The sequence below is a fragment of the Lepus europaeus genome, chromosome 4 (genome assembly GCF_033115175.1).
Source record: "Lepus europaeus isolate LE1 chromosome 4, mLepTim1.pri, whole genome shotgun sequence".
NCBI classification, from domain to species: domain Eukaryota; kingdom Metazoa; phylum Chordata; class Mammalia; order Lagomorpha; family Leporidae; genus Lepus; species Lepus europaeus.
Genome location: NC_084830.1, coordinates 149,067,751 through 149,081,746, shown reverse-complemented (window position 1 = coordinate 149,081,746; position 13,996 = coordinate 149,067,751). Strand labels below are relative to the sequence as shown.

The 13,996-nt window shown below is 41.2% G+C and overlaps 1 protein-coding gene across 1 annotated transcript in view; it reads left to right on the top strand.

The window, feature by feature from the left end:
• The window catches only part of ADAMTS19 (ADAM metallopeptidase with thrombospondin type 1 motif 19), a 219,411-nt gene that overhangs the window by 43,896 nt on the left and 161,519 nt on the right, over positions 1–13,996 (top strand). The window contains exon 5 of the mRNA XM_062189957.1: positions 6,994–7,159. Within this exon, the coding sequence (XP_062045941.1) occupies positions 6,994–7,159 (166 nt within the window). The remainder of the gene's footprint in view (positions 1–6,993; positions 7,160–13,996) is intronic.

Here is a 13,996-nt window from a genome sequence, read left to right as displayed (position 1 = left end):
CTTTAAAATTTTTCATAGACATCCCAAAGTACTAATTAAGAATAATTATAAGCATAAGAAATCACAGTAGCATGAGTGGATTCAAGAAAATATAGGAAATTGAATAGTTTTCTTGATATGAGCAAAAATTAGAATATAAAGTGAGAAACGTTAACAGCAGTGTCAGTGATTTGGGTAACTAAATGTCAGATCGGGACTCCGTCTTCTGGTTTCCCAGTCATTACCACTTTGCTTTCATTGACTGAGCATACAGGCCAGAGAACAGCTGCTACTGATTGTCAGGCTTGTGATGCTGTTTAGTTGGGGCAGCTTTAAAGTGCACTGTTGGAAGTGTTTTTAAACCGTATCTCTGTCACGTGTCAGAGAGAGAGACAGCAGGGGAGCAGTTTATTAAGAAGTGGAGGGGAGATCATGGTTTTTCCTCTGCAGGAGTGAAATCCGCTCCAGTGTGATTGTTACGTGAATAAACCGTGTCGGGGTTAGAAGTGTGCGACACGAGGAGCCGTCTCAATGCGCACCGTCACGCCTGCCCAGGAGAAGGTAGAGGGCTGAGAGCCGGAAGGAGGACTCTGATCCGGACCCGTGTCTGAATGTGAGTCCCGGAAAGTGATGCTGCTGGAGAGAGCCCCAGAGACTCTTTCTAGCAACTGTTTCCCGTTGTGTCGTTCCATCCCAGCTGCCAGGCCTTCCATCTCCTGCGCAGGCCAGGTCTGTTCCCACGCCAGACCTTGGCTTCCCCCTCTCCGATGCTCTCCCTCCATGACCCGGCCTGGCCACCGCTCGCACTGTCTCTGCTCAGATGTCTTTCCTCCAGGGGGCCATTCCTGCAGCACTTCCTAACCCCTCCACAGTTCTCCGCACTACCTGAATTCATTTTATGCACATGTAAGTTTTCATTAAGTAGACAAGCCTCCAGGGATAGAGTAAAACAAGAGTGTTTTCTTTAAGTTTTTTTTTAAGTTTTTTCTTTTAAGGTTTTCAGAAACACCCTGGTAGATTTAGTTGCACAAAGTCTCTGGTAATTAAAATATTCATTCCTGGATCATCACACCTTCCCAGTCGACATCACTTGAACATTCCTCTGCCACGTTCTCCCTACATTCCAGCTTTCTTCCACACAAATCGGAAGCAGTGAGGTAGGGAGAATGGAGCCCGAGCCCTAGTTACTCCTCCTGGGGTTTGCCATCTGCCTACACAACGCTTTCTCTGGCTTCTCGAGGACTGCTGCTGTGTGGGATGCTGCAGAGGAGAGAGTTCTCGGGTGCTTACCGGTGTTTGCGGAGAGCTGTTGCCGAGCTCATGTTTGCCGAGTGCTTGTGATGGATGCTCTCTTGTGCGCCACGTGGGTGGATGTCTGGGTGTTCTTGGGAGCTGCCCTTCAGCCCCTGGGCGGGGTTCTCACGCTTCCTCTTGGAAGACTGTGTGCTACCTTCTGGGTGGCCACTTTCAACTCCTGTTGGGTATCTATCTGTTGAGTTGCTTCCAGTTCAAGACTTCATTGCAGCGTTTTTGAATCTTTCTGGTTTTCACTCTGTGAGGGATGGGACCCAGCCTTTCTATTGATATGAAATTTTAGATATTTCCCATCTGTGAGGTGTTGTGTTTGATATCCAAATCTGAAGTGCAAGATTTTTAAAGATGAGGATTATTTGAAATAACAGTCCTATGGCAGGCCTAGCTTTTCTCAGGCAGCCTCATCAAAGCGGCTTGTGCTTGCAGCCAGCCAGTCTTTGGTTTGAATCCTGGTTCATTCAGCACTGATTTGTGATCTTAGGACACATTCGATCTTTCGTAAACTAATTCTTTCAACGATGAAATTTGTGAGATTAGCCTGTGTCCCAAAATTGGTGTGTAGATGAAGAGAAACAGTGCATATGAAGTGCCTGGTATACAGGCAAGCTGTTCTCTTCTGTTACTGTTGTCTTAGAAATATTTTAAAGTCAATTTGAAAGGAAGGCGTGGCATGGCTTAACAGGCTAATCCTCCGCCTTGCCGCGCCGGCACACAGGGTTCTAGTCCCGGTTGGGGCGCCGGAATCTATCCAGGTTGCCCCTCTTCCAGGCCAGCTCTCTGCTATGGCCCTATGGCCCGGGAAGGCAGTGGAGGATGGCCCAAGGAGAAGCACCTGGCTCCTGGCTTTGGATCAGTGAGATACGCCGGCTGCAGCGGCCATTGGAGGGTGAACCAACGGCAAAAAGGAAGACCTTTCTCTCTGTCTCTCTCTCACTATCCACTCTGTCAAAAAAAAAAAAAAGAAAAAAGAAAAAAGGAAGTCGTGGAATTATGTAATTTTAGCCTGGGTGACTGGATAAAAGACAGGGCTATGAAGAGAGATACTTATGCGGTTGTAGAGAGGAGGTGCTGTTTTGTGAAGGATGGTCCAAATGAGGAGATAATGGAAGTGGGCAACAAGGAGTGTGTTTCCAAGAGGATCCAGGGATTGCAGGCGGAGGTGGGGATCGCTTCCTTAGAGGGGGCTTCTCGAGATATTGAGAGCGACAGATGCAGAGATTGCTGGTCTTAGATCAGCCTAGGGAAGGGGAACATGCTTATTTAAAGAGTAGACAATTAGGGCAATGCAAATTTGAGAAGAAAGAGGCCAAAGATCACATACCTTAGAGAAGAAAATAAAAGGAAATTGTGGGTGACCTCAGGACAATTTCTTAAGTTTGGGTGTGTGGGGATGGGGCCAAGAATGTTGGTAGAGACTTGAGTACAGTATGGGGAACACACAAATATAGAGTGACATATTGAAACCAGAAATTAACAAGGAAGACTTAGCCTGCAGCTCTGACAGTCACAGAACTCCCTCTGTGATTTAGAGCAAGCCATATCATGTTTCTGAGGCTTTATTTTCTTGATTTAAAAACTCTTCCAATGCCCAGACGAGCAGTTTCCTTCTGTCATTGTGATTTTATGATTCTCTTTGAAGACCTTTGGCCAAGAAAGAAGGTCGTTGAGCATATAAGGAAGGCATCATGGGAAGTGTCAGATAGAAGAAATGGAAGTGTGATTGTGCCCCAGGTGGAGTGAATGGATACTCTTCAGAGCACTGAGTTGATGTTTTCTTTTATCACAAAAGAGAATAAGTCAAGTCCATTGAGATAAAAGCAAGGTACCCTTTCATGTGTACTAAAGGCATGAAAATATGGACCAGACCAAAGCCCTCCCTTCAGTGGCCATGGTCTAATCAGAGAGCCCTGAACCAGTAACTGTGGCAGACCGGGTTTAGGTGGCTGGGCAGGACAGTGATTCCTTTGGAGACAGGAGAGGATCTGCTTAATTTTGAAGAACTGGTAGCCCTTTACAGCATGAGTGACCTGGGAAGAAAAGGATACAATGCAAGGAAATGTTATCCTGAAATATGTTAAAATGTGATATTTGTTTGTAAAATTTAAGTTTGCTGTAGGTATATATGAAATCTGAATAGGAAAAATAACAATGGAGAGGTAGGCAAGAGTTTATCCAAGTTTTGTACCTTATTTATCTTTGTTTAGGGTTTGAGAAACATTGAGTGGTATGCATCAGGAGAAATGTTTTAGAATGATGAGACAATAGGATATATGTGGCAGCGGAAGTATATTTTCATATAAATTTATATGTAGATATAAATATGGAAATACATAAGAAGTCACTCCCAGTTATAGAAATATTGAAATAACATTTGATTTGGATAAAACAAAACAAAGATATGATACTACAGTTTATGTCAAGTCCTATATTATGTTTATATTTCAAACTATATAATGCTTTACTAGAACATGACTATATGCCGCCCTTCTCCCCCCATGCCAAAACCCTGAAGAAATTAAGGTCAGACTTACACAGAATTTCAGATGGTGCAGGGAATCAGACATGTGTGTTAAATGTTTTGATAAGCATATACTGATGCCAGTTCCTATTGCTTACAAATAAGACACCTGTGTTCTTCAAGTGCCTCACCAATGTTGTCATACCCCTTATATTGGTGCATAACCAGTGGCCTGGTTATTCTAGGATATTCAAGCCATTGGGTTTCATCTAAAAATCAAGAAAATTGTCTTTTTTTTCCCCAGTTACATAGATTTGTTTCCATATGTAGTCATGATATGTTTCCAAATAGTTTAAATGAATCTGAAAAAATTTAAAAGGGACAATCCAGGAGAAAAACCCTTACATAGCTTGCACTTGGTTTAGATAATGTATTGTGTTAAATCAGATAATATTGTCTTTCCTTCTACACATGAGAGAGTAATGTTTACACTGAAACAAATGCTGCCAAACTGTGGACTGCGGGACATGGGGGCGCCAGTGCAGAGGTTAATATGGGTCCGTGTTACTCCACACCCTGTAAAACCACAGTGCGGATAACACAGTCCATTTCGTTAATGGAAAATGTGAGCCTCCTGTGGGATACACAGAACTTCAAGGTTTTCTGCCATTTGCCATACTGCAAGCCAATGTCTGGAGAGGCACAGAGCCCCGCGGGAAGGCTGAGTGTGCCGAGGGCAGGGTCCTGCTCTCAGAGCGGGTACCTTATGACTCTTGGTGCTAAATATGCTGCAGGGTGACCTGAGTCTGGCACACACGGTCAGACAGTAAGCATGTGTTGAGTGAGTGAGTCACTGTTTATAATTATTCCAACATTTTTTCCTTTTTAAAGTAGCCTTGTTTTTTAAAATGTCTATAGATAAAATTCTAATGCAAGAATTATATGGAAGTTTCCAGATCCTAACTAAGAAAAATGAAAAACAAAAGATTTATGTTAAACAATACTTAATGTTCTAATAGGAAGACACCAAAATTAATAGATGTTGATGCTTTGGTCTCTTGTGAGTTCAGTCTTCACTCAAATGTTTGAATGTTTTGTTTGTTATGGTTGTCTTTGTTAATAAAACTAACAGCATTTACTGAATATAAAACCCATGATAAAAGCATTACATGTATTTAAAAAAAATTTTTTTTCAGACCACTGTATAAAGTTTTTGTATAGATAAAGGCACTGTAATTTTCTCATAGTTGCATGGCTAGCAGTAAGCTATGAACCCCTAAAATCTGTTCTTAAGGTTTTAAGTTTTATATGCTAGTATGCAACGGAGTTTTGTAAGGTTTGTTATAAATGTAGCTGAGTTTTTAATATCTTGAAAGAATATATTTAATCACAAATTTGTGACTTAGGTAACCTCAGCATATTTACCTGGTAAGTTCAAAGTGAGCATCGTAATTATGATTTTAGTCATAAGCTATATACTCAGTTTTATTTGTGACCTTAGATATTGAGTGGATCTCAAAATTAAACTAATGTGAAAGGCAAGAATACTACATTTCTATGTGTTTGCAATCCGGATGCATGAGACATAATGTGAAATTATATATGTTCAACCCATGAGGACATGTACTACATCTGTAGTGGCTGCTATTTCACGTTTTATGTTTAACATTCTCTTGTTTCTCAAAAAGTTAAGCACAGTGGAAAATTTTAAGGATTTCATAAAATCACTTTAAAATTCAAGATAGTTTCAGTATGAGAAAAGTAACACATATATGGAACTTAAAAGAGCTCATTGGAAGTCATTAAAATTACACAAAAAACATTTTCCCCAAATATATCTACGCCTAATAATTTTAAAAATAATTATAGTGGATCTTTTTTACATTATCCTGTAACCACAAATGTGTGTGTGTGCATGTATGTGTGTAAGAGAGAGAAGGACAGAGAGAGGAGAGAGACATACATGGAGGGAGGGGAGAGGGGGCAGGAGGATAGATGGAAATGGAGAACTTGCTTATTCTAGTACCTGAGAATGATCGAGATTTTTAGATTTAAGTTGCATTGTGATGTCAGTTATGTACAAAATGAAATGAAGCATCATTGGCAAATGCCTGATCTTTCTGTATAGAAAATGTAATACACTCTAATAGTTGAAACAAAATTTTTTAAAAAAACTACTTCCAAGGAAAACATAATCCATTCTCAGGATATATTTCTTTTTCTTAATTTTCAATTTAGAAAGAATATTATATCTTAAGAACTAAGAAAGTATATTATTATAGTGCTACTTATGCATGGTCAAATTAAAGTGAATTATACGTAAATTTCATATTGTTAATGAAAACAGAAGTAAGAACTTTAATATTAGCATATTGGGTATTAGTTAGCATGTTTTGTGTGATTATTTTTTCAAAAATAATACAGAGACAACATCAAATATATGCTGTTTCTATGCATTAATAATCTTTTTAATTTTTATTTAAATATAAAGTCACATGTTCTTCCATGTGGAACACTATTTTCTACTTGCAAGTAAATTTGTATTTTAACAGAGGAAAGAAGTGAATAGGCTTAGCCTCAATACTATAAGGATATCTACTTGCTATACATTATTTTTATTGACCATAATCATATTTTACAATTTTTAATCCTCTGTCCACAACTGGATGCCTTTTAAAACATGGCACTATATGAAATGACTTGTTTATTATGTAAGTGATGCTTTATTTTTTTTTTCTGGTTTATTCTGCAAAGGTTTTTAAAATGCTGACTAAAAGATTGTAAGAATATTTTGTAGGTTCATTTCCATGCTGTGTCTCCTGAATTTGCTTTGCTGTGTTACATGGATTACTTTATTAAATAGTAACTGTCAAAACATTGGACTGTGTGGTATATGCAATTAAAAACGGTGTCACTCTTTCTGTACATGAAAGTGATCCCATGGGTCTCCCAAAATGAGCCTTTGACATTCCAGAATCTTTACTGTGCCTCTGGTGCTGGCATCTAGCCTCCCACCCACACATGCGAGGACTAAGTAAATGGAGTTGATGCTAGTGCCATAAAGTACATAAAGATGCAGTTCCTGAGTGGGAAGATGGCAGCCTTACCAGGGGTTGCTGAAATATATTCAGCTAGAAGGCTGTGTACATTTGTGAAAGCAAGCAGACTGTATAAGTAGCAGAACCTAGAAAGTACATTTTAAGTGATATTTCTTCCATGTCTTTTTGTGTTATGTATTGCAGATGGGATTCATACAGCTCAATGAGGACTTCATATTTATTGAGCCACTCAATGATACAGTGGCCATAACAGGTCACCCACACCGTGCTTATAGGCAGAAAAGGTCCATGGAGGAAAAGGTCCCAGAGAAACCAGCCCTTCACAGTCCTTACTGTGGTGTCATTTCAGGTAATGCCCTTTCCTGCAAGGATTTCACTACATATGTGATGTGAGCTGAATTCTTTAAAACATCTGCCCGTCAGTCTGGCCACCTCAACTACCTACTAGCATTATTTATGATATAGAATCTGTTTTTGGTTAATAGTAACTAAATCTATTTATTTTAGAGTTTTAGTTTTCTTTGAAGCATGATTACATTTGAATATCAAAGAATGGAAGCTAAAAAGGATCTTGGAGATTAACATATAACACGCCATATACCTTTCTTGATCCTGTTCACTCCCCTGGAATAGAAATGGCACTGAGAGAATTGCACATCTCCTGAAACTGAATACCAAAATAAGCTCATAGCTTATTTTAGGCTACTTCTGTGAGAACATCACAGATATCTCTTTACTTTGGCTAGAAGCATCATTTTTTTTTAACCCATCTAAAAAGTCATCCTGGAGGTTAACATTGGTGGGATTAGAAGACGGTTAACGGTTTATGCTTTAAAATAGATTTTTACTTCAAAATTTTAAGATAAGTATCTGAATCCCTAAGTCTGGAGTTTTTCAGAAGCTCATAAACATTCCAGCCATCAAATCCTCATCTCTTCTGGCTGCCAGTGCTTGACAGAAGTGAAATGAGGGTGACTGTTTTGTGTACTTGCTTGCTTCCGTTAGGCAGAGATCTGTGACATTTGCAGGAATGCTAAGGAAAATGAAAGAGTTCTGTTACATTAACAGAACTTGAAGTCACAGCCAACATTTAAAAAAAAGTTAGAGGGTTTCCTAGGAAAATTCTTTAGACATCTAATCCAGAAATCCCAGTGAATATTCAGTACTGCGGGCAATATTTCCAAGTACAATCAGAGGACATGTGAATTTATGAAGAATTTTTGGTTTAAAGACTAAATTTTAATGTAGTTGGTGCCAATTCTAAAATTGGTTATGACATTTGAGGCTAGTTTAGGTTGTCAGTTGTGGCAATAAATAACATTTGCAGAGACCATAAGATGTTCATGTCATTGGTTGCCTAGGGTGTTCTGATTCAGATAAAGATTACAATGTGTTAATATTTAGAATGTATTTATATGAAATTAATCTGTATTTTCAAATGTATGTATGAAAGCTTGTGTTATCAATCTGTATAGGAATTATCTTCAAAAGTGGTCATGAGTCTCTCTGTCACACTATTCAGTGTACATATTCAAGTCAATTTAATAATATATCCCTTGGCCGGCGCTGTGGCTCAACTGGCTAATCCTCCGCCTAGCGGCGCCGGCACACCAGGTTCTAGTCCCCATCAGGGTGCTGGATTCTGTCCTGGTTGCCCCTCTTCCAGGCCAGCTCTCTGCTGTGGCCCGGGAGTGCAGTGGAGGATGGCCCAAGTGCTTGAGCCCTGCACCCCAAGGGAGACCAGGATAAGTACCTGGCTCCTGCCTTTGGATCAGCGCGGTGCGCTGGCTGCAGCGCGCTGGCTGTGGCGGCCATTGGAGGGTGAACCAATGGCAAAGGAAGACCTTTCTCTCTGTCTCTCTCTCACTGTCCACTCTGCCTGTCAAAAATAAAAAAAAATAAAAATAATAATATATCCCTCATCCCTATTCTAAGAACTGTAGATATAAAGGGGATAAAGATAGCTCAACAGAAGTTATAGTGTTAGCAATAAGTAGAAAACAGGACAAGAAAACTTTGGTTTTGTGAAATGATAAAAATAACAACAAAAACTTGAATTTATTTAAGGAGATTTTTTTGTATGAATTATGCTGAAAGTCTGTATTGTTTACTTTGGATGAGTATGTTTCAGTGTTTTAATTACTCATTTCCACTGATGATGCATGGCTTTGCATGCCATTATACATGGAGAAAAGTTTTCTTGATGTTTCTTAATTTAATAAGGCTTAACAGCAGGGTTTGTATTTGGCAAAAATTAATCATAATGTTTCTGGTAGATTTTTAAGGTGGGACTATTGAATGTTAATGTTCACTCACTTGTTTCAGGGACTTGTATGCAAGCAGTGTTAGGCTATGATCAAATAGATGATTTACTAAGCTCATCTGTTTTAAGATGCTTTTAAAGGCCAGAAATTCTAAAATAGTTTTGGAAGTATTAGTTCTTAAAATAAAATATTCATTCATCTGAACTGATATGCGCAACTGTAGCTCTCCCATCTTGCTTCAGGCTTATGTGTTGGCATATTAATACCATGGCACAACTTTAAATAATGTTAAGGTATTTATCTCTATAAAGTAGAATTATGAAATTCACTTATCTTTAGCCTGAATTTTCCACTCTGCCCTTCTCATCATTTTAATGTTTTGGCAGGTTAGAATGTTTATATGTGTTGATTACATGAATTTTCCCAAATAGAGATCTTCCTATTTTAGGACAAGTTTCCTGTGTTATTTATAAGTGAGGTAGAGGAAGGGAGGGCACATGAGGTTCAGACAGAGGCCTCAGGTTCAGGGCTCAGCTTTAGTCTCACTCCAGCTAGGTAATCTTGTGCAATTCCCTTAAACCTTTGAGCCTGGGCTTCTTTATTTGCAACATAAGCACAGTTGGTCTCCTTACAGGAATGTTGAGCTAAATGACACAGCTCCTATTCTCAAGAGGTGAAGCATATGTTATTTTAGACACACTGGTAAGTCAGCGAGTATACTGTAGTATAATAAGAATTGCAAGAGACTCAAGCTTTTGCAAGTGGGTACTTGATTCTCAAATTTTTTTTTTTAATTTTTTGCCAGCAGAGTTGACAGAGAGAGAGTTATAGACAGTGAGAGAGAGAGACAGAGAGAAAGGTCTTCCTTCCATTGGTTCACCCCCCAAATGGCCACCAAGGCCTGCGCTGCACCGATCTGAAGCCAGGAGCCGGGTACTTCCTCCTGGTCTCCCATGCATGTGCAGGGATCCAAGCACTTGGGCCATCCTCCACTGCCTTCCCGGGCCACAGCAGAGAGCTGGACTGGAAGAGGAGCAACCAGGACTAGTACCCGGCGCCCCAACTGGGACTAGAACCTGAGGTACCGGCGCCGCAGGCAGAGGATTAGCCTAGTGAGCCATGGCACCAGAGAGATCATTCCATTCTTAGAAGTGACTTACGCAGGCCACTACTCCATCCCTAACTGGAGTGCAGACTGTTGCCGGTGCAGGGAGCACGTTATGAAGAGCAAGCACTAAGCACTGACAGTACACGTTTTCAGACGTCCTCTCTCACAGGAAGCGTACAGTATGAACTGTGTTTTCACACATGCACATGGGTAGAAAATGTTCACAAGGTTTAGGAAAGGAAGAACAGGCTCATAGAGCTGGAGACAGTGAGAACATCAAAGGAAACAGCTCAATGAAAAGACTGTTCCATGTTCATGATTTTCACACACAATGGTCAACCTGTGTGATGGAGTCTACCAAGAAGTGGAGAATCTCCCAGGTAACCTACTTAAATGTAACATGAAAATAATCACATAAAAGGCTGACAGATGGGGCCAACACAGCTGTCACTGGCTGGGGTGATAAGGGAAAGAAACTTGTGTGTCCCACTTTACGCGATCTGTCTACTACCTTTATAGAATGAAGAGGGACTCCCTTTGTCAACTCTCCTGGATTCTGTTTTAGTCCTTTTGTTAAACCTCTGTCTCCGCTATGGCCATGTCTGCCTCCATGTGTTCACTCTCTGAATGTTGTCTTTCTCAGGATTCTCTTGTTTTCTTTCTGCTTCTTGTTCCACATAGTTTCCCACATTGATATGATCAAAACTCTGTCTCCATTTCAGCCATCTCCTGACTTCCAGGTGTGTAGTAGCTTTTATTCCCGTGTCCCTCAATCACCTCAGACTTAACAAATCAGTACTTGAACCCATCACCTTTGCTCTCAAACTCCTCTGCTCATATCCCTCACTATCTTCCTAGTCACTGAAAAATAAAAGGCAACCCCTTTGCCAACAGCTGAGAGAAATAAGCGGCAGTGACACAACACTGTCATCCTAACCCCTACCTTTTTTCCCCCTAAGTCTGAATGATTTGCTCACAATGCGTTCTCCCTTCTAATATCTTGCCCATCATCTCTTTCTATCCCTACCATTTTGCTGTATTGGTACAGTAAGAACATTTCTATAAAATGTACTGTGTGCCAGGAGAAGGTGTGTTTATAGGTATTATGCTGTTTAAAGATTTATCCATTTATTTATCCAAAGGCAGAGTGACAGGCCCGTGACAGCCAGGGCCAGGGACTACATCTGGCTGTCTTACATGGACAGCAGCAACCCAATTAATTGGTCCATCATCTGTTTCCTCTCAAGCACTTTAGTAGCAAGCTGACCAGAACTGTGAAATGGCTGTCAGTGTGAAATCCGTGGAACTTGAACCAGGCACATCAATATTGGGGTGCTGGCGTCCTGCTGCATCACAATGCCTGTCCCTTTTTTTATTTTTTCTGTAATGCTTTGAGGTAGCTATTGTTTCTGTTCCCACATTAAACACCAAAATAATGAGATCAAAGAAACTGGAAGACTGAAGTAGACAAGCTCATCTTTTGTAATGTCAAAGCAGGAATCACACCCCCTCCTAGACCCCTGGTATCTCTACCCAGTTTACATTTTACTGGGATTACTTCTCTTAATTGCATTTTTTGTATATGCTTGATTTCAATTTAATATTCTTATGATCTGGTTTCCCCATTTTCTAGGAGGTGCATTTGCTAATATTTCTCTGTAGGATTCTCTGGACCTTCTGAGTAAAATTCATGCTCTTTACCTTAGCATTCATGGTAGGTAGTCAGCCTGTACTGAAAGCATACACAGTGGGACCAGCATTGCAGCACAGCAAGTTAAGTCACCACTGTGACGCGGGCGTTCCATGTCAGAGTGCTGGTTAGAGTCCCAGCTCCTCCACTTCCAGTCTAACTTCCCCAGTTACTGCAGCAGGAAGGCAACAGATCATGGTGCAAGTACTGGATCTCTGCACTCACAGGGGAGACCCAAGTAGGAATCCCTGGCTCCTGACTTTGGCCTGTCCCAGCCCTGGCTGTTGCTGCCATTTGAGGAGTGAACCAGCTGATGGAAGATCTCTTGCTCTCGCTTGCGCCCTGTCTCTCTCTCTTGCCCTCACTCTGCCTTTAAACATGAATAAATAATAATACTAATAATAAAAGCACATATAGCTTCTGTTAAAATGCTTATTTAGGGTGAGGGCGCTGTGGCATAGTAGGCTAAGCCTCTGCCTGTGGCACCGACATCCCATATGGGTACCAGTTTGGGTTCATGTCCTAGCTGATCCTCTTACAGTCCAGCTCTCTGCTTGTGTGTAGGAAAGCAGTGGAAGATGGCCCAAGTGCTTGGGACCCCTCACCCCCAGGGGAAGCTTCTAGCTCCCAGCTTTGGATTGGCCCAGCTCTGGCCATTGCAGCCATTTGGGGAATGAACCAGTGGATAGAAGACTTATCTCTCTCTCTCTCCCTCTCTCTCTTATTGATTTATTATTTGCTCTGCCTCACAAATAAATAAATAAAAAGATTTTTAAAAAATTGCTTATTTGGGCCGGCGCCACGGCTCAATAGGCTAATCCTCTGCTTGTGGCACCGGCACCCCAGGTTCTAGTCCCAGTCGGGGTACCGGATTCTGTCCCGGTTGCCCCTCTTCCAGGCCAGCTCTCTGCTGTGGCCTGGGAGTGCAGTGGAGGATGGCCCAAGTGCTTGGGCCCTGCACCCCATGGGAGACCAGGAGAAGCACCTGGCTCCTGCCTTCGGATCAGCACGGTGGGCTGGCCGCAGCGCGCCAGCTGCGGCGGCCATTGGAGGGTGAACCAATGGCAAAAAGGAAGACTTTTCTCTCTGTCTCTCTCTCTCTCTCACTGTCCACTCTGCCTGTCCAAAAAAAAAAAAAAAAAAAAAAATTGCTTATTTGTGGACCCGGTCTAGATACAGTAAGAGTTACTGAAGCTGGGAAATAGGGCATCGACATTGCAACATGGGCTCTGAGATGTGGTTCTGGTGTATATTTAAATAGAGAAACATTTGAGTCCAAAGAGAGCTCTCTTTTCTGTCCCTGTGTACCATACTCGTTCAAGTCTCCAGGAATCCTGGCTTGCTCCAAGGTTTCCCTTTCTTTTCCTGTAACTGCTCATCCTTCAGCAGTATCTCGGGTGGTCTGTTGGCATTTACAGGATATTCCACCCCCCAAGTCTTACCTCCACATCCCTTTCCAGTGCTGCCATTGTATTTGGTGCTTGTGCCACAGTTTGGAAATGTTGATTCATCTGTCTGTCTCCTACGCTTCTGGAGGATTGGGGTGCTCAAATAGGGCTGAATAAAGTTCCGGCCGCAAGTCTGCATTGCATAGTACAAATATTACTGACTGTACATTGGATCCTATGAACATAAACAGGAATAAAATTGAGACTCCAAAGGCAAAAATGCGGGGAATGATAATCTTTGTGAAAAGCAGCAGAGTAAAATGAGATTTTGATAATATGAAGAACAACCAAAAAAATTTTATGACATTGACAGTTATTTTTTCTGTTAGTTTTTGCTTATGGTTTATGCTATTTGGAATATAATTAAGCAGATCTTTACTTGGTAAAATTGAGATAAATACATTTTTCCACCATATCTTTTGTTGTTCTTGTGTATATACCAGGCTGGCTAGTCATTTCTCTGCCAAAGGGAGTAGATATCCAGATTCCTAATGAGTCTGAACTTGTAAAATGGCCTTGTTCTGTTAAGTCACAGCCTTTCCAGGATCTGTGTTGTTTTCCCTTAGCTTCTGTGCCCATCAGAATTTAGGCCCCTAAGTCCCAGGTGCAGCTCAGTGCTTGTCCTTTTTCTGTGTCTCTGTCATGTGAGCCCCAGTCTGTCTGTCCTCTGAGCTCC